The sequence below is a fragment of the Bombus pyrosoma genome, linkage group LG6 (assembly GCF_014825855.1).
Source record: "Bombus pyrosoma isolate SC7728 linkage group LG6, ASM1482585v1, whole genome shotgun sequence".
Lineage (NCBI taxonomy): Eukaryota > Metazoa > Arthropoda > Insecta > Hymenoptera > Apidae > Bombus > Bombus pyrosoma.
Genome location: NC_057775.1, coordinates 3430360 through 3450107, shown reverse-complemented (window position 1 = coordinate 3450107; position 19748 = coordinate 3430360). Strand labels below are relative to the sequence as shown.

Genomic DNA, 19748 nt, shown 5'->3' with positions numbered 1-19748 from the left:
GAGTAGCCAGACAGAGAGATAAATAATGGAATGAAAGAATGAGAAGCATCGAAAAATCAGCTTACCCTCTAGTCTCATGGAAATGACGGAGGTCCTTAAGGAAGTTGTCCCTCTCCCTCTCGTAGGTGACGGGGTCCTTGTTGAGGATCTTGGCCATATTCGCGAGTGATAGAGTGCGTGGGCGTGCTAATCGGGGTGTGCTCTGGATTTACAGGGCACGTAAGGGCAGCAGGCAGAAAGAGAGGTGCACATGGGCGCTCATGAGAGCACATTTACGCCAGGTGTGTCCTGGTGCTATGAAAGAGATGGGTACGCGAGGACGAGGACGACCACGGGTCGACACGGGGTCGCGACCCGCTCCCGACATCGGGTCGTCTTGTCCTGGCCCAAAGTGTCGGCCGGTGGCCTCTCTCGCGCGCGCGAAACCAACGAGACAGCAGCGGCTTTTCCCTGCCGCGTACACCGCCACCCCGGATCCCCGCGCACCAATATACACTAGCTACGTTGTCCCTCGCTGTGCACACTCGACTCTCGGCCGCGTGGGGAAAAATCCGAATGTACACGTAGTTCCACACACAGTAGTCACTACCAATCAACCGAGCGAACCGTGTTACGGGCACGGGGCCGCAACGCGACTTTCCTCGCGGCCCGATCGATTCACCTGTCACTTGTCAACGATACCGTTCGGATACGTTGCGCCACGCACTCGTACCAACGATACTCTTCAACCGAGCGAACCACAGAATTCACCTGCGCGGTCCTACGCGAAGCGGCAGACCGACTCGAGACCGCGTTTCCCTACGAGCGAACGCTTGACGTGCGCCCGTATATCAAAATGGCGTCTCCTCCTGCCTGGCATCCATTGGCGAAGCCACAGCCAATTTCCCGTACGCTACGATAGCTACGGTCAGCGCCGACCCTACACACCGCGACACCGTTTCCGCTAACACACCTCGTACCGCACGCGGCACACCCTCGCACATTCTACGTCATTTTACGCGCGACACCGCGTTGCCCCGACCATACCACACAGCCTAGCCCTCGCCGCTTTTTTACCCTCGCCGAACCGCACAAACAAAATCCCGGGTCGCGCAGTATTTTTACTTTCAAAATGGTGTGGACCCCCCTCAAGTCACTGGCGCACCGTTTGAATTGATGTGACGCTTCGCCGATAGAGGCGCGACCTACTCTAAGATATTATACCGACATCTGCCGGTTCTGCCGCAGCATTACCATCAGTTTCAAAGCAAATTACTGCGCATGCCCATTTACGAATGTTCTTTCTTTTTAATCCTAGTCTCTTCTTCTTCAGTTAACTCTCATCTCTCTTGTATTTTTACGTTAAACGCTCGATGCTAAACATTTCCTTATCATCCGTACTTTCTCCAGGCAATTTGTAAATTTCCCCTTTCTAATATCACCTTCGTCGATATATTGTATGTTTCAAGTCCATTTCACAAAAATGTATCTGCTCTCAATTTCGCTGATTTTCAAACAAATGTTTGAAAGAATTACGACCGCAGGAGAATACCGGCGAATTTTAATACCATTCACGATACTTACCACTGGAAACTCTATCACACCATTATAACCTTTTTACGAATTCTCATAAAGGCGAAGCCACCGTGACGTTTGACCAATAGCAACGCTAAAAAGTCTCCAGCAGTCGTGAAACTACTATAAATTCTATTATATACATAATCAATTTGTACACATTGATTTTATACACTTCATACATTGGCGAATGTTCAAGACGAACGTGTAAACGTTTGTGTAAAATTAAAGATTTTATAAGATTAACGCTCATTTCGATGAGAACGAGCCGTAAATCAAACTTTTACCACACACTTTACCTTATTTCTTTGCATTTTTTTCAAACAGGTTATGAATCGACACTGAATTGTTACAACTGCATGAATTATTGAATTTGATATATAACTATTATTTATCGTTTTGTCTTAATAAATCGAGGATAGAAGGCGTTCCTTTGGACATGGGAATTTGCACACATTTCGTCGAAACATACGTACTCCTTGTTTGTTCTAATACCGTTTTGCAGGTGTGAACGTGATAGGCAGTGGGATTTAAATTCATCGTGCAAATCAATCTTTCATTGGGAATGACTTATAAACGTAAAAAATATCACAGGGGGGACACACATCTAAAAAAGGGTTGGCGAACTAAAAGAAGAACGAAAGATTTGGACGAGGTATGATAACTTAATTTTAAAAATCTAACCTAACCTTTATGATACACCACGTGGGTGCATATGTACGAACGGCAATTGTTACACGATATTCTTTATTTTAGATCGATGAAGATTTGAATGACAAAAATGTAGAGAGGCTATTAAATCAGAAAGTAGACTTGGATAAACCTGGGGCAGGTCAATACTACTGTATTCATTGCGCGTGAGTGTATAACGTAACGTGATGTATCATTTTAAGTAATATAACCTTTCGATACATGTACTCTGTTGTTTTGTAACCTTTGTGCGTACGTATGTATTATTTTTACATTTAAATGGTTATTCTCTATATCGTGATGTCTCTGCTTCTGTATTGGGAACGTTGAAATGTACTAAAGAATTCATTTTTATCCGTAGGAGATACTTTATAAATGATATCGCTTTAAACGATCATTTTACGACAAAAGTTCATAAACGAAGACTGAAAGCGCTTGAGCTGGAACCGTATTCCATCGAGGAATCGGAGAGGGCAGCTGGCAAAGGAAGTTATATCGCTCCACAAAAGAGAAAAATTGAGACGATAAGTCGTGACAGTTGCAAAATGGACGTTGAGTCGGACATTCCGCCAAAAACTAAAATAGCAAAAGTGGATGCATAGGAATTAACTTTTTTTTTATAAACGAAATTTGTTTTCGAGAAACTTATAGAAGCGTATAAAAATCGTAAAAGTCTATAAATAGTTACAATGGCAAATCATGTAGCACGTTTCATAGAGAAATGTATGGTTCGTAAGTGCGCAACGCATAGTACTTTGAAATTTGTCGATATGCTATGGATTTCTAAAAGGCGATATACTTCTGCATTATTTATTTCAAACGTTAATGGCAAAGAATATTATTCATTTATACAGCCATATATAGACTTTGATAAAAGATTAACAGATATCGAAAGGTTACAGCAAGATTTGGTAGCGCGAAAATTAAATTTCGGCGCCAAGGATGTTAAAAGTATGTGGGACTTTTACAATTCTGTACATACGAATAAATCTAAATTGGAACAGAGAAGCCAAGAGATATCGAACAAACTAGTTCCTTTGTTTGAAAAACAAGAAAGCTTAACCGCCGAGGAGCAAGCGGAATTTACAAAATTAAAATTGCAAATCTCAGCAGTAAAGCACGACTTGAGAATGATTAAAGATGCCTTAGAGAATTTGAAGCAAAGTATCTTGCAAAAAATGTTTGAATTACCAAATGAATTAGACGGAAGGACACCGGTCCAGGGTCCTGTTGTATTAAAACGTGTTAATTCTTTAAATGAACGTTCACACCCGGATAAGAAGAATCACATCGAAATTGGAAGACATCTTGGTTTGTTGGAGTATAGAAATCCAATGCAGTACTATTTATGTAACGACGCAGCTCTTTTTGAACTTGGTATATTAAGTTACGCTGGAAAAATACTTGGTGCGGATAATATGATCAGAGTAGCGGGCGCAGATTTTAGTCGTAGCTTAATAATAGACGGCTCCGGTTTAAATCACGAAGATCCTGCAGATGCTTTTATAATAGACAATTTTAGCGAAGTAGATAAAGACTCGCCGAATCGTATGCACCTTGTTGGAGGTGCAAGTTTATTTTCATTTCTGGCAATGCACGCAAAACAGTTAATAGATCCACGTCATTTTCCAATAGCATACTTTTCCACTGGGAGGCAATACACCCCTTTTCGAGCAGGTTCTACCCCAATTGGTTTGTTCACTGTTTGTCAAGCTTCAGCTGCACTTGCATTTATATTGGTCAAGGATGGGAAAAGTAAAGAGTATCATACGCAATTTGAAAGATTGTTAAACACTGTATGCAAGTTGTACGATAACGTGTGCGATCATTATCAAATTGTGCTGAGGTCATCGTCAGAATTGCGGCCTTGGGAATCAATGCGCGTATCTTTCGAACTGTGGTCTCCCTTTTCGAGACAATACATCGAAGTTGGTCATATATCCGTGTACGGTGAATATTTTAGTAAAAGATTGCAGATTATGTATCGATCGGTAGATGGGTCATCCTTCCCTTCCGTGATATCTGGCACTGTATTGTCGGTACCACGGCTTCTAGGATGCTTATTGGAACAAAATCCAGATAAATTTGTTATTCCACAGAAAATCTTGGAACATATGCCTGCAGATAATACTTGTTTCTAAATTTAGGAAATGTATTTCTAAATACTTGTAAGTGTCTTACACCATGATTTCTGCATACCTTTTGATGAGTTTGTCGTTTCTAGCATATTTTGTTTATATTTATAGTGTTATATTGTATCGTATATATTATATATGTGTAGCATTATATATATATATATATATATATATATATATATACATACACGCGCGCGCACACACACACATATATATATATATATATATTTCTTTTTACTTTTTCTCGAAATAAATATATTTGTGAATGTGAATAGGTAAGAAATGAATTTTGATTTATTTAATCAACACCTAAGAAAGTCGTGTAAATATCCGTATGGTTGTTTGCTTTATCTGGTTGTTTATTTTTATAGTTACGTATAAATGCTTGAAACATCGTACATTTATACGTGTTGGAGGCAGCATTAAAAGTCGAAATGCTTTTGTCTTTCGCCTGGAAAATTTTATACCAATCTGTATGTTGGGTCGCGTACACGTTATTTCCGTCGTAAACTCAAAAGATCAATATATAACATGGTTTTACAATTTGGAGAATTACCGGTACGCATAAGAAAAATTGTGTATTATACCTTGTGCGCAACGCATCAAAGATTTTGGGCAAAATCCATTTCTCATGGCTTACCGAATTTCTTGAGACGGTCGATGCAAGCTTTAGTGCCGATGGCGCCAGGTAACATAACGCATTCTCGAAATTGCGCGCGAAAGAATAATGAAATTTTCTTAACAATTTTATAATACGATTACGTATATTACTATTTTATTGTTGAGAAATGAAAAACTAATTAGCACTTATTTTGTCGCAGCATTTCTATCGACGGTTGTGATCATGAAATGGGCTAACGAGGAATATAGAAGATCAAAAAGGAAGGATCGAAAATTATACGAAAAAGATACATAAAACGATTAGAACGGATCAATAACAATCGTTATACTCGTTGCCCGCCCTCGTTAATAATAATAATAACAACAACAACAACAACAACAATAATAGTCTTCTTGTTCTGTCGTTTTATCGTGATTTTATACCAAGTATTTTGTTTTACTCGCACAAAGAATAATACGAATAATATGGTTAAATAAACGTGATGTAGAGCAATTACATGAAGATTAGAAGTGAAACAGAGAACATTAAAATAGATATCGTTAGTAATCCAATGCACAAATCAGAGCTACGCCTCTCTTGATCCAATGAGCTTGCGGTTTTTGGCTAGGGATTTCCATCGGCAATACAAAATTTGTCGAATGACCGGTAGTGCTCAATGTTCCTGCTCGGTTGATAGTTTTGTACACGGGACAAACGTAGATTCCTTCGGGCTGCTTGTGATCTACTTCTGGCAAAAGTAGAATCGGAAGCATGTCTGCGAAAAGATATTCATGAAATCACTTAGAAAGAGAGTTGTTATTATTACAAAGAGAGAGAGAGAGAGAGAGAGAGAGAGAGAGAGTTTTAGTAGAGGTTATAGCATATAATTTAGTAAAGAATGGATGTAGATGATAAAATTCAATTGTAATTATCGATAGCAGTTATAAAATAGTAAATGGTAAACAGGTATATTTCAAATAAGTATATGTATGTTGTAGCACAACAGATAGAATATGTATACCGAAAGCATATTGAAAAAATTGATCGGATAGAATAGCCGAAGCTATCGAAAAGAATATGACGTTTATAATGTTTCTTCGTATATCGTTATATTTACTAGTATATAGTTCCTTAGGTAAAGATTCGTTTAAATAGTTTCCATCCCATCGACATCCTTCGAGAAACAGGCCATAAATAACACAACCATTTGGCGGTCTGTGCTGTGGTATCGATTTTAATACCTACAACGTTAAAAGTAATTCGACGTTTGTCCATTCTTTACGAATCTTTATCCATAGTATATCGTAGTTTGTGTAAAATTCGCATTTCGCATTGTCGATGTAACAGGAATAGTATTCGCTACCTGGAAACTGAAATCAATCGCGTCGATGGATACGACGTATTTGCGTGCGAAATTCTGCAAAGTGCCTGTTAAAAATGCTTGGGGAAAGTAGAAACCGGAAATCCAAAAGGCTGCTGGTATCCCTCTGTTTTCCCAAGATCTTAAAAATTGGATTCGTTCTTTCAAATCCAGGAACCAAGCACCTGCGTTTCCGTCGAGCTCGATTATTTAAAGAAAAACTCGAAGGTCTGCTCGGACAACAAATCGAATGGTTAAATTTAGATCGTGGACAGTGAAAGCGTTACCGAGAGGTTTTAACGAAGGATAACCCTTATCTTGCCAAACTTGTGGAATTCTGTTAGTATAGAGGCTGTTGGACACAATTTCCAAGTATTCAGACATGACAACCAATCCTTTTAAAGCTTTCAACAGATCCACCAGTGTTGTTTTTACCACATCCAGTAAACCGTTATAGCGTATAGCTTCTTGAAGCAGTACAGTGTTGAAGGACTCTTCGTATAATACCGGATACCTGAGATATGTCTCTGTTATCGTGTATTCGTTTGGCATAAATAAACGAAACACGAGTAGCGAAGCGTCGTTTTGGTAGCGTAAAGGCGTAAAATCACGAAGCATCGCGTTACACGTGTACGTTTGAAATGTAGGGAATCTCGATTATCCGAGTGTTTAGGCTCGTAAGGGAGAATAATAATGGCGAGCGTAGAAAATGACCGCGATTCGCGGTCTTTCGCCGTATAGACGGAGAAGCAGAGACGCTCTATCTATCTATGCATGTAAAAGAATATCCGTGTAATATTTCGATGAAATACTTTTGCTGCATAACGGCCAAATCGAAGGTTCGTGGTATCGTCGACAGCATATCTTGGGCTAATCGATTGGTCACCTCTTCGACACTCGCAGCCGCGGTTCCCACTTGTCGTGGTTGAAGCGCGAGTAACGTGTTCAGACAGGCGTACGTTTCCGCTTGCGCGAAGCTAATATCCGCGTTTGGATGCATTCCGAACATGGATGGATCGTCGTTGAGGGGGAAGGTTTTTACGTACTCGATATAATCGTGGAACGTGGCCGTGTCTGGTAGCTAGAACGCGCGAAAGAACGACAAATGGAGGAAAGTATTTCGTTGTTCGCGATTTGTCATAGAAATGCAAGTGGATCTTAAATTAAATTACGGTTATTCCGGTAAATAACGGATAACGTCTATCGTACTGCTACTACCGCGATACACCGTTTCCGATACCTTTCTCTTACATCTTCTATTCCGCAAATTCTACGATTTTTATTTTTTTTTAACCTATACCTTTTTTTGTAACCTATATCGATATCGGATGGATAATTTTTAGTTTCTTCGCGTCGTAAAATCACGCTACGACAACGATACACACTTGAACGTAACGGCCTTCTTCGTCGAATTGGTACGACGACGATAGAATCTCTTGTCTGTAAAAATCTCGCAGGATGGTCAGCACGCATCGACGATCCCAGTCGTCCGTAATTCGGCCGCCGTAATTGATGTGACCAGCTGTGTATATCAGCACCTGTTTGAACGACGCGAAACGATGAAAAATCAAGCGGTGCAACTATGCATGTTAATATAATATAATTAAGCTTTTACCTTAAACGGAACGGTGTCGTATTCCAAGAGAAACATGTGCAGCTGCGACATGCATATCCTTAAATCACCGTCGGTGAACTCGTACGGTATATTGAATCCTAAGGAACCGAACTTTCTTCGTTCCAGCAGTACCGAGTGAAACAGACACAGGGAAAATACCAACCATTTGAAGTGGCCAACTCTCGCATGAGCAGAGTCGATAAACGTTTGCATCTCTGTCACTTGCGTCAAGTACACGCGAAACATGTTTGCCTGAAAGCGAGCAACGCCTTTTTTTTTTCTGTTCCGTCGTCTCAAGAATATTTTCCACGAGTTTAGTGGAATCTTAAGTAAAGGATTAAAGAAGATATCCTTGGAAGAGAATGAGAAAAAAGAAGAAGGTAAGTGTAAGCTTTTGAATTTAAAATAACTAGGATTTTGTTTACCTTTATTCCCCGGGGTGGTTCGACCGTCATTTTACTGCTGTTCTGAAGAATGCTGACGGGAAAGTCTGGCGAAGGTGCGGAGGTTAGCCATAAGCGAAAATCACGATGGTTCTTCGCCCGTGATAGACGCTCGACCAACGAATCTAACTCCGGCATCCAACTTGGGGCTAAATGACAATTCTGCAAAAACGTATCCCCGATCTTTCGAACATTTCTTTCATCGTGTCGTTAACTATCTAATTGCACGTGAAAAAGATTCTGTACGCTGGTCTCTACGCAAAGCACAACGGTTTCCACGGATTCCAACTGTCTGGAATAACGAAGAGAGGAGATAATTGTCGCGATGGAGCGAAAATTATCTTTCGTTTACCATCTATCCGACCAATCTCATCTATCTCGATGGTAAATTTGTGGCCTGTTTAACGAATATCCTGCAGCTCTGACTCAAAAAATATCTCCACGATATTCGGCGGTAATTCAACGAGATGAACAAACTTTTCGTTTCGTTACGTTAATCGAAACGCGTCTCTCCTCATCTTTATCTCGTTATCGAGCAACGATAGATTTGCTTCCTCCTCTTTTTCATGTATGCATAGCTATATCCCGAAGATAAACAGGCCATCATCCTCTTTTCTCTACCCCTGTCTGTTATCGTTCTCCAAGGGTGTCGTCCTGTTTCTTTAAACAGCCATATATCCGTTCGATCGACAATCGTTATATTTCTCGGTCTAACTTTTCTCGAAACTTGAAAATTTCGACTTTCACCGTGATCGAATACTTTAGCACGATTCGATCTTAGTTTCTCTCCGCCCAATATTTATCTCGTATTACGCCTTTCTGTCATTTATTTGTTTCATCGATTTATATAACACGATGATACACGTAGATAAACTCTATTAAACGAATATAAATTACGACAATACGAGCAGTTTAATCGCAATTGCACGCTACAATTGCTTCAAATTTATTATTATATCGCTTTAACCGGAACAACGTATTTCCTATCCACGTTATACGTGAATTACGCGTAAAAAATTAAAACGAGACATTTTCCGCCGATATAGTTCGGCGACACGATACATAGAATTTTCAATTTTAGAAGACGAACGCGATATAGCATGGGAGATGCGGTATTTTGGGACGAAAACTCGTACTTTCTTGAAATCTACGCGTTAGAGCAACTCGTTCGCCTACTCTTACTCGTAAAACAAGCTATAAATTTATAAATTTACAGATTAATAGGCAACTTTCGTTCGCGCGATCAATCTCTCTTTCGGGGGAGCGGGGGGGGGGGGAGAGGCGGGTAGGGGGAAGGAAAAGAAAAAAAAAGTCATACCTGAAAGAAGCACCAGTAGCCTTGCTCCGCCGATAGCTTTAACATCGCTTCGGCTCTGGGACCTTGTCCCTGTCCAAGCGAGATAGCGTGCAATTTTGTGCTCATCTTTAGCTTGTCCGCGAATTTGTAGAGTTCCGCCGCGGGATCTGTGCCGGTGGACAAAACGAAGACAATGGGCGTAGTTGGCGAAGATTCGTGGTAAATGGCAGACAGTTCGGTAGTTTGAGGCTCGACAAATTCGTGGCCTAAATATTTGGCCAAGTAGAGTTGCATCGCGTTGGTCACTTTGTCGGGTCGAAGACACTTGAGCAGCAACATCTTCTGAAAGTCGTCCAGCTTGGATCGCCATGGTTCTGGATACGCGGCCCTGCACGGCAAATCGATTAAAGCGATACTTGTCTCGGAAGATTGCTTCGACGTCTCAGGATTTAGAACCGCGCAAAAATCCTAGGAAATTCGCAGTCCAGCAAATTCACGTTCTACAAAATGTACACGTATATCTTCATATACGTGATATTCGTCTGTGTCGAGCCAAGATCAATCGTCGTTCGTTTCAATCGTTCGTTTCAGTCGTTCGTCATCGTCGGTCAGATGGGTTTCCTCCTTTTTTCCTTTTCCCCTGCATTTGCTTTTCTCTCGTAACTCACGTCTCCTCTGTTTGAAATTATCTTCGAATCAGCGATAACAACTTTCTCCATTTTCGTACGACTAGCAAGTAAGACATTATTCGAAACTGTCAAACGTTTACTCTAGCAATTTTCTTTTAAAATGGCTCTTAATCGATAGGATTGAAAACAATAGTAATAGTAAAGTATAGTATAGTAATAGTAAACCGAAATACGGCTAGACTTGTCATACGATTGTTTGGCAAACGGCGTATTGGATTTCCGTTCAGGACGCGTCATTTTTACGCGTCAGTTCCTATCTAGCGATAAACCGATAAATCTGAAAACTGATCTGGTAAATAGAGAGAGAGTTACTCACAGATGCGCCTCCTGAGCGTCAAACACCGTTTTGAATTGAGTCACCGACTGTTTGAAGAATTCGACGAATCCCTGAAAGCTTGGCAGATTGTCGAGCGCCTGAATCTCCTTCCAGCAACGCGGTGTAATCCATCCTGGCGCCGGGTTTTCACCTTCCTACGAGAAAAGAATATGCCGAGTTTATTTCGCATACGTCGTTGCCAGCGTATAGCATAGCGTACGGTAGCTTAGTAGTTACGGTAGCTGTTTTCCATTATAAAATGTTGATTTTACTAGCGTCCACGATACACGGATATTCGGATTGAACGGTGATACCGAATTCGAAAATTAGAGAACAAGAACCAAGAACCAATTAGCCAGCGTGCCAAGTAGTTTCTCGCCACGTGGTATGCATCCTTTCGCAGGTTTATAGATTTCAAGGCACGAACCACACAGGCTTTTCAGAAGCTAGTCGAATACGTACGCGTATATGGGTTTCAGCTTTCATTGCCACGAATAAAACGTCTACATTCGATATGGTTATTGGACGGAATAAAAGAAAGGGACGATCGCGTATGAAATAAAATTGAAACGGCTGATTGTGAGAAAGGAGCGCGAGTCCTTTGGATAAATCGATTAGATAATAATTTGAAGAACGCCGGGAAACGTTTCGACAAATTGCTAGAAATTTGAAACAGGGTCGTTCGAGCGACGAAAGAATCGCGTTTCTTACTTGCATCGGTTCGGCTCCCGACAAAAGATGCCTCCATTCGATCGCGTCGATCGAATTGTCGTTCATACGAATCCTAGCGCAAACGAGGAACGCGAAATGAAGCTTGTGTTTTTCAAACAAACTGCGGCACACGTTCGAGAACAGCGACAACATGAATTTTCGGTTGATATTTGCCACTCGTACTTGAATATCACCTGAAAATTACCATCGTTATATTATAGCGTTATATTATAGAAGCATATAGAATGTAGAAGCGATAGCCGAGACTTTCTATCAGGTTTTTCAAACAAAATTCCAGTATCGCTGGTGTTTATCGACATTTTTCACTAACCGCTCTTTTCCGTCGCCAGTATGCTATTGTTGAAGATGTCGACGAACCATTCGAGCGAGTACTGATACATCGTGTCGATGAATTGCAGATCGGAGAGACAAAAGAAGAGGATACGGGCACGAACCGCGACTGGTATATACAGCGATCTGGTCGTGTCGATGTCTACCTGGGTGATCTCCGCTTCTTTCATCTTCACCTACGCGCGTTACTCTTATTATCGTTTACCGTTTACCGATCTCCCTCCTCTCCATCTGCTTCCAACCGTAAGAGGCAAAGTTTGAAAGAAACGCTTGATCCAAGCTTTTCTCCATTTCCGTGTCGTTCCTGCGCGGTTTTCCAGCAGTGTGGTAAGAAGGACGGAAGGGAGGGAAGCGGCGTTACTGGGATTTTTAAAAGGCCAATCGACGCGACGATATTCGTAAGGTTTAAAAGACCGAGGCGAACCTTGATCTGCTCGCTTTTAACTTTGGACGCCTCCAACGTGAGAATAAGATCCATGTCGTCGACGGCGGAACCCTCGGACACCGACAATCGATATAGGATCCTGTCTTCTATCTGCTGTAGCTCTTTTCTCATTTCGGCGTTCGATTCGATCAGAACGTTTCTCGCTTGCTCGAGGTCCGGCCGTTCTTGGATGGCAACCAACGACAGCATCTGATCCTCCAGACCTCTTTTACAGTCGATATTTTTCCATTTAATCTCGCGAACGTTCGAATATCGATCGTTTCGACCGTTTGCTATTTCCTACAAAGGAACGCGTTGTTCGCGAAAGATTGGACGCGGCTTACGTGGCGGTGAGCGCAAAGTTGACCAGCAGTATCTTCACGCATACTTCGGGCGTGTAACGCGGGCTCGAGAGTCTGGTGGTGAGGAAGAGCCGGAAATCCGGATTGTAGGGAACGATATTCTCGCCGACTTTGACGCACCATTGACCGCCATGCTCGAACAACGATCTCAAGAGGATCGGGTCTAATCCTGCCTCCAGCTCTTGGCCGACGTTCTCCACCAGACAGGCTCTTCCAAATCGCACGCAGGACTCGACCACGCGAAGCAGTTCTCTGTCCTTCATTCTTGCCACCGATATGCCGTTGCCCTTGTACTACTTGCCCGTAAACCGTAGTTAGTTAAATTTATCGTCTACTATGTTCGATACGACGATAAATACGATAAATACGATAAATACGATATCGCATGCTCGTTGCTCACCATCGAACGTATCCATTTATTCGCTTGCGCTTGGGGGTCGATAAACAGCGGCCAGCGATTCGAGCGCATCGCCAGCACGGCGTTTTCCACGGATAGCGTATCTCTGGGCAATCCCTCGATTTGCCACCTTCTTATCTCCACTTGATCGCCCAAAGTGGATACGGGGTCGCTGCCCGGCGTGTGCGGAACCCCTTCGCCGAGAACCTTTTTCCACGACGATAACAGCGTCTGTCGATACGCGTCCGTAAATGGTGTCAAATAGGCTATCGCGCCTGTAATTACGTAATTACGTGAACGTCGAAGCGAACCTCGCGAACGGTCCAACGTCGATCGACAAAAAATACAAACTTCTCGATCTCTCGACTTGCGAGCAAACGTACAAAAGAAGAAAAGAGGAAAAGAGGAAAAGAGGAAAAGAGGAAAAGATGAAGAGATGAAAAGAGAAAGAAGAGAAAGAAACGTTCATACCGGAAGCTAGGAGAATATCGCCGACGACGTTTTTCAACGACGTATTTAGTTCGAGCACCGTGCTGGTCCAACGTATCTGTTCCCCGGCGAGACCGTCGATCAACCTGACAGCTCTTCCCATCCTATCTTCGCAAAGCTGCTTTTCCCGCTCCAGTTCCGCTTTTCTCTCCTCTTCTTCTCGCAGAAGCTTTCGTAGTTGCTCCACACCTTCCTCCACCTCCCTCAGTCTTTGTATCGCCATATTCAGCGTCTCCTCGGTCTCCACGAGAGCCACCTCGGCCTTCGCCAATGCTTCCATCTTTGGTTTTACTTTCAGATTTACGAAATAGTAGTTGTACATTGCATGCACCCACAGGCACAGCGAGTGACACGCCTTTGACACGTATTCGATCTGAAACAGCACCATCTCGCTTTGTTCGCTGTATAGCAGCAGCACCACCACCTCTTATTTCCTCTTTATCTCCCCGACCATTTTACTCGATTCTCGCTTTATACTTCTATTTCTTTATACTTCTAAAACTATCTTCTCACGAACCGAACAATTTCGAATTATAGGCGTCGTGTAACGCGCACGTGGCGTTATTAATTTTCCCATCGGACGTTTAACCGTGCCACTGGCGCTCGTCAAGGCCGAATTAACATTGGCAAAGCGAAACCTTTGGAAAACTAGCTGCCACTTTGATACTCTTTAGCCTTACCTACCGATAGATACCGAGTAAACAGACTCGAATTCAGCGGCTTGGATTTCACTCGGTAGTTTCTTTACGAAAGGAACCGTGCAAATCGACGATCTTATTAAATCGTTAAAACGACATGCTAGCTCCTACTTTGTCTCGAAAATTTCTTTTTCTTTTCTATTTCCATTTTTCTAGTTCCTATTCCTATACATACTATATTCCACATAGAGTTTCCATTCGACGGAATATTCTTCGCTTCTTTAAAAAATCTTAGAGAATCTCGCTAGAGTTAATTTCAAGTAACCACAGCGAGTAACAACAAGTTACAAGAAAACCATCTTTCGTATCTAAGTATCGTAGTATCGCTATCCTATCCTCGATGGCTAGATACGCTTGCCAGCGGTAAAAAAGCATCGATCGAACCACCAGCACCTTATACTTGCTTAAATTATACCTTGGATGGTTGAAAATTCGGATCTTCGATGTAAGGCTTTAGCTTATTTATTATTTCTTCGGTCAGACTTTCTTTATCGTAGTTCTCCATGGTGTATAAAAAGTGGCCTGGATCCGAGAGCATCAAGCTGCCAGGTGTCCAGTAATCCAGTTTCGCTTCTGCCCCAAATCTCCCACCCACCGGCACCTAACGTTTAAACAAACTATTTTTTAAATATTCCAGAGCCGGAAATCGCAAGGAACTTCCGACCATCGCAGTCGAAGGCAGACAGTGTTGATTTTGCAGTGTAAATTTGAGAAAAATCGAGAAAAATCGAGAAAAATCGAGAAAAATCGAGAATACGGCAAAGATAAGAGATCCGGGAATCCATATTTATCGTAGCTCGTGGTGTGCCAAATTTGCCAGATTTAATCGATCGCGCTCCGTAATGTTCGATCTACTCCAATAAACGTTCATCTCCTTCGTGATATTTCAGGTATATCGAGTCAAGCTCGCGTCGCGATATTCAAACTTTAGCGCAATTGCGAGTGGCGGCTGTAATAGACACGCGAGGTACGACCATCGAGGCAAAAGTGTTGTTACGAGTCCGCCTACATGTACGTACACGAGCTGACATTTCTCTCGCTTCAAATTTGCCGGAACGCGCACGCTTTCGCAAACACCTACGAACCTTGATCGGTTTCACGTTGTTTATAATACAGATGGCTTCGATGACGAGAAGCACGCCGAGCGGAGGCCTTTTCATCGCCTTCACCTCGGTGATGTCGTTTCTGTTCAGGGCCTTCAAGCTCTTTTCCGCAGCGATCAACATCGGCCGCGCTTCACCTGAGGCAAACGGGGAGTATCGATCGAATCGGTCCATGGTCCAGCACGAATGTCGCGTTTAACGAACAAACACGCGGTACGTTGCACGCGGTTGCAGCTGTTTTTATCGATTCCAGCCCTGCTTGTGCACGCGCACGCAACGATCGTCGAAAAGATCGTCAAAGTTTTTGTTCTTTCCTTTTTAGAAAAAGCGAACCACGCGCGTTACGAGAAGAAGCATCGACGTCGTCGTGTCTTCTTCCGTTTCCACGATGAAGCGACTCACTCAGATCAGCTTCCGCTTCGTCTCTGATCGCCTGATTCTCCACCTTCATCTTCGCCGCTATCGCCTCTTGCTCTTTCGCCCGCGCTCGCGTCTTCTCTGCCTCCATCTATAACGGATCTTACAATCGAATATCCTTCACGTCCAAAGAATAACGTTTCTATCGTTTATTCGCTAGCCGTCGTTATATATCGTTAACGAATGGATTTTCGAATTTTTCAAGCAAAATTCGTTCGCTCGAAATCGATACTAACGGTGTCGACCGTGATCTTTTCGATCATTCTAGCCGTCGCTCTCGCCGCTTCTTCCAACTTTGGTTTCATCTCCGCCAGTAATTGCTGCATATTTTTTACTTCCGTTTCTGCGCTCGCCAGTTTCTCCAGACCTGTGCAAAATCATTGGCCAGCTACTTGTAACGAAATATCTCTGCTTGGAAAGAAACGAACGTATTACGCACAGATAGAGATACTAATTAAATTGGCCAACGAATCGTGTCAGAAATTCGTTCGGAAAACATTGGATCGGCACAAGCGCAGCACCGAGCTCGGTCACAGAGAAAAGAAGAAATATCGACGCGTTGAACGGAGAACCACGCGGAATATGTAAATGAAACTCTCGTTCGTTAATCGCATTGGTTCGGCTGTAATCGTCGAGGCAGCGACCAATTATTCGATTTAGCGATCGATTTCATTTTACGGCATTACGGTGCTTCGTTCGCGACAACTCGAACTAAATAATTCGTCGTCTAACTGTATTCGACAAAGCGAGCTTGGCCATGTAATTTCATCGTTTGCTGCAGATTTAGGAAATAAGTCGCGACATTGAATATCTCGTCGTCGAATAAAATCCTACTTTGTCGTAAAAGTCTATTAAAATTGACGTACGATACGATTAAGAAGCCACGTGAACGTGGACGAAATTCCATCAAAGTCATTGATCTACGAAAGATTCTCGTTAAAATGCAGAAAAATTGTAAAATGTCTATGTTTCCGCGGTATAACGATGAAATGGAAATAAAATAGGATACAATGAGTAGAACGTAAACGGATAGGTTTAAAGTTGCGACGATAACGAAAAGTCTTATTTTAAGATTCGATTGCTGGATGGAAATATTTGGAAATTACGATGGCGATAAACTGAATCGAGCGTCAAAAATTAAAAAAAAAAAAAGAAAAAAAGAAAAAGAAAAAAATGTTTTACTCTTAGCAGATGACTTTTAAGGCTTGTATCCGTTGGTTCCGCGGCCGATATTTATGGCTCGGCCGTAGTAGAGATCGATAACTCCAAGTTGCCACGTATAACGAGCTTTCGTCGGACGGGTTTCGTTTAATTCATCACCTCCAAAATTACAGCCACGCGGGTCTTTTACCTTTGACCCTTTGCGGAAGCTACGCTTTCATCCTCCTTCCACGTTTTCGTTCCGTCCTTATTTTCCTGTTAATAATTAAGAGCAAAAGATATTTTCGTAATACCGTTGGTTTATAGCAGCTCGTTAACCAGCTTCTTCAAACGTGCTTCCTTCGGAGAATCGGACGGTTCGATATCGTGATTTTCAATCGAGAGTCGTACGTTTAAAGATACGAAGCTTGGCGCAACTTTAACCGGCCTTTTCACGAATTAAGGGAAGCGAGCCTTCTTCCCTTAAAGAACGTAGAAACGCAACGCATTCGGAAGATCCTTCGTCCGAGATGAACGTTGGCGTAGCCACAATTTCAACCGAGAAATTATAGAAATAATAAAAGAGAAAATGTCTTCTTTCGTATCGTCCGATGTAATTTCCAGCGGAGGAGTATCCGTTTAAAGTTTAAAAGACAAACGGCTTGGGCGTTTGATTTAAACGGGTAAGCAAAGGCGTCACATCGAGAAAGCGATCCGCGCTTTGAAAGCCCTTCTGCGTATTAGAAATTCTGCCAACGTCTGTTCGTACCAGGTAACTTAAAGTGGAAGATTCTTGAAATTTCGGTGTCGCGTTCGCTTTTTTTCACAGCAAATCGATCACCGTATTATTATGGAAGGAAGGTAGTTTTAGCGGTTCTCGCGTGAATAATCCTCTACAAAAGGTACAAGGTGATCGGTAAAGTTAAGTGGCTTTCGATCATACAATTCGATATGATTCGTCAGCCTCGGTCTACCAAAATGTCCATTGGCCTTTTGGTAAATAGTAAGAGTAAAAATAATCGTTCTTAAAGCAAAGAAAAAAAAAAAAAAAAAAAGAAGAGAAAAGATGGAAAAGAGATTCCAAGAGACGAGTTGAAAAAGGAAAGAAAGGTTGGAAATTTTTGATACGAACCAGTAGCGAGACGATCTGCCGCCGTTTGTATCTCCGTTTTCTTCTTAGTCAGGAGATCACCGTAGCCGGATAATAGTTCCAGATACGACGTGGGCGTAACGTAATTATACCGGTTCAATTCCTGCGCGATACGATATTTTTCCTTTCATTTGTCGGATAATACGAGCGCACGAAGCACGGTTCATAGGCTTTTCGCTACGTTATTCCGCCAACGATTAATCGGGTCGGTGGTCTCGTCGACTCGGTCGCGCCCGTGTTTCCCAATTTTATATAATAACAACTTGTCCCTGATACGCCTAGTTTCGTTCGAAAGATTATCGAATTAAACGTTCAAGACGTTTGAACGAAATTTTTCATGCCCCGTTGAACCCCCGTTATATTACTCCATTCTATCGCTTTACTATTCTGCTTTACTATCGCGCCAAAAATTACCTAGTTTTTGCTCGCTGCAGCTTTTACATCTACGTTTCACCACCAGGTGCGCAACACCTACAAGGAAACGTTTGTTTCTCGAAAGGGACGAAAGAGGATTCTATTTGCCGAGATTTCAACACCGCGCTATGATTAAATCAAAGGCTATAAAAGGCGCGTTATTCGCCGATATTCTCTTCTTCGAAGTAACTTTCGATTCAACCGTGCTTTAAACTTATATTTCCGCGTCGCGTAAATTAAGGTCGGAACTTTGAATATCGTGGCGGAGTATAATTTCGAGCAAGTCTTGATTTTTAAGTCTTTGATTTTTCCTACTCCGACTTACCTTGAGAAAGAGATCGCTCGCATCGATCACGCTCGAATGCATATACTGGCACATTCTTACGATCGACTTCAACGCGTCCTCGGTGATAGATTCGTCTTGTATCTCGGAGAGGAATCGCATAGCGACACTCTGAAAGACGAAATTGACAACGAAAGACGAAAGTATAAATAGTCGACCGAAGCGACAAAAAAAAAAAAAAAAAAAAAAAAAAAAAAAAAAAAAAAGAAAAAGAAAGACTCGTCGCAGCGAATTCGGTACGATCACGATACGAACCTGAAGCGCGGCCTCCGGCCACGGGCAAAACCAATCGATCGTGCAGCAGTTCACCAAAGCTGGAAACTGTCTGATACGTGCGCGAAACGTCTCACCGATCGGGCTGAAAGTTTGAAAGGCCATTGAAATTTGTATTCTTCGATCGACGAATGGCGATACGAATGGGAATACTAAAGTCAGTGGGAAAAGAAATTCGCAAACGAATGTACCGTACAACGACGCACACAGGGTTCTAAGCGAATCTTTGCAAAGCGAAATAAAGCGAAAGTGAAAATTTACACGATCTAGGGACAGGAACGGAAGAATAAATATTCCGGTAGAATTAGAAGCAAAACGTTATCAGGGAAATATCGGCGTAAACGCGATTTAACGACGAATCCTCGTGACAGCGACGAACGAGAGATAAAGATGAGCGGAGAATGTACGTCACCACGGATGAGATCGTTTGTCAATTTCGAGGAAACGATCGATGGACGAAGCGTTTCGTTTCGCGTTACGAATCGTTCTTTCTTCGGCTTGATTTCCGTGTCGGATCGTAAGGCCACGATAAATCAGCGAAAGTTGCGTATAAACGCGGAAACGCGAAATTCTAACCCCGAATATCCACTCGTTTTATCTGCCGTTCGTATCGACGACGAGGTTCGTATCTACCCCGGTCGTTTCTCGTCCGTCCTCCTTCTTTCTTTCTCTCTACGTATACACGAGTACGTTATTTGCAAACTAAAATCATAGAAAATTCTACAGAATCGTTCGAAAATCGATTACTTGGAAAATCTATATTCCGTCCCATTTGG

At 42.3% G+C, this 19748-nt stretch overlaps 5 protein-coding genes across 9 annotated transcripts in view; 3 read left to right on the top strand and 2 right to left on the bottom strand.

Moving 5' to 3' along the window:
- LOC122568389 (AT-rich interactive domain-containing protein 2) overlaps nt 1-1117 on the bottom strand; it is a 55188-nt gene extending 54071 nt beyond the window's left edge. For 3 of the 5 annotated variants that reach the window (XM_043728067.1, XM_043728069.1, XM_043728071.1), the window contains exon 1: nt 66-1109. In XM_043728067.1, coding sequence (XP_043584002.1) covers nt 66-157 — 92 coding nt within the window. In that variant the 5' untranslated portion in view covers nt 158-1109. Of the gene's footprint in view, nt 1-65 lie in introns of all 5 variants that reach the window. The other 2 variants (XM_043728072.1, XM_043728068.1) reach the window with 2 other exon arrangements.
- Nucleotides 1118-1741: 624 nt separating this feature from the next.
- LOC122568402 (zinc finger protein 593 homolog) lies at nt 1742-2846 on the top strand. Its single transcript, XM_043728102.1, has 4 exons — nt 1742-1881; nt 2060-2209; nt 2311-2411; nt 2606-2846. Exons 2-4 carry the CDS (start codon nt 2120-2122, stop codon nt 2844-2846), a joined length of 432 nt encoding a protein of 143 aa, XP_043584037.1. The 5' UTR covers nt 1742-1881; nt 2060-2119.
- Nucleotides 2847-2933: 87 nt separating this feature from the next.
- LOC122568397 (serine--tRNA synthetase-like protein Slimp) lies at nt 2934-4889 on the top strand. Its single transcript, XM_043728097.1, has 2 exons — nt 2934-4412; nt 4751-4889. The coding sequence occupies exon 1, from the start codon at nt 2934-2936 to the stop codon at nt 4383-4385; it is 1452 nt and encodes a 483-aa protein (XP_043584032.1). The 3' UTR covers nt 4386-4412; nt 4751-4889.
- LOC122568403 (cytochrome b-c1 complex subunit 8-like) lies at nt 4770-5493 on the top strand. Its single transcript, XM_043728103.1, has 2 exons — nt 4770-5067; nt 5201-5493. The coding sequence occupies exons 1-2, from the start codon at nt 4911-4913 to the stop codon at nt 5293-5295; spliced, it is 252 nt and encodes an 83-aa protein (XP_043584038.1). The 5' UTR covers nt 4770-4910; the 3' UTR covers nt 5296-5493.
- Nucleotides 5494-5538: 45 nt separating this feature from the next.
- Nucleotides 5539-19748, bottom strand: part of LOC122568415 (dynein axonemal heavy chain 1-like) — a 55650-nt gene continuing 41440 nt past the window's right edge. The window contains exons 37-59 of the mRNA XM_043728114.1: nt 18955-19057; nt 18682-18810; nt 17925-18045; nt 15889-16019; nt 15638-15743; nt 15218-15372; nt 14548-14733; nt 13417-13807; nt 12949-13220; nt 12531-12841; nt 12187-12412; nt 11743-11938; nt 11412-11605; nt 10701-10855; nt 9717-10083; nt 8381-8560; nt 7956-8207; nt 7726-7878; nt 7153-7421; nt 6628-6854; nt 6344-6525; nt 6098-6221; nt 5539-5755 (exon numbers count right to left, since the gene is read on the bottom strand). Coding sequence (XP_043584049.1) covers nt 5541-5755; nt 6098-6221; nt 6344-6525; nt 6628-6854; nt 7153-7421; nt 7726-7878; nt 7956-8207; nt 8381-8560; nt 9717-10083; nt 10701-10855; nt 11412-11605; nt 11743-11938; nt 12187-12412; nt 12531-12841; nt 12949-13220; nt 13417-13807; nt 14548-14733; nt 15218-15372; nt 15638-15743; nt 15889-16019; nt 17925-18045; nt 18682-18810; nt 18955-19057 — 4645 coding nt within the window. The 3' untranslated portion in view covers nt 5539-5540. The remainder of the gene's footprint in view (nt 5756-6097; nt 6222-6343; nt 6526-6627; nt 6855-7152; nt 7422-7725; nt 7879-7955; nt 8208-8380; nt 8561-9716; nt 10084-10700; nt 10856-11411; nt 11606-11742; nt 11939-12186; nt 12413-12530; nt 12842-12948; nt 13221-13416; nt 13808-14547; nt 14734-15217; nt 15373-15637; nt 15744-15888; nt 16020-17924; nt 18046-18681; nt 18811-18954; nt 19058-19748) is intronic.

Coding starts and splice junctions, on each gene's coding strand:
- LOC122568403 (XM_043728103.1), top strand. CDS start 4,911: ATGGTTTTACAATTTGGAGAATTACCGGTACGCATAAGAAAAATTGTG. Junction 5,068..5,200: donor TTTAGTGCCGATGGCGCCAG/GTAACATAACGC, acceptor ATTTTGTCGCAG/CATTTCTATCGACGGTTGTG.
- LOC122568397 (XM_043728097.1), top strand. CDS start 2,934: ATGGCAAATCATGTAGCACGTTTCATAGAGAAATGTATGGTTCGTAAG.
- LOC122568402 (XM_043728102.1), top strand. CDS start 2,120: ATGACTTATAAACGTAAAAAATATCACAGGGGGGACACACATCTAAAA. Junction 2,210..2,310: donor GAACGAAAGATTTGGACGAG/GTATGATAACTT, acceptor TCTTTATTTTAG/ATCGATGAAGATTTGAATGA. Junction 2,412..2,605: donor TACTACTGTATTCATTGCGC/GTGAGTGTATAA, acceptor TTTTATCCGTAG/GAGATACTTTATAAATGATA.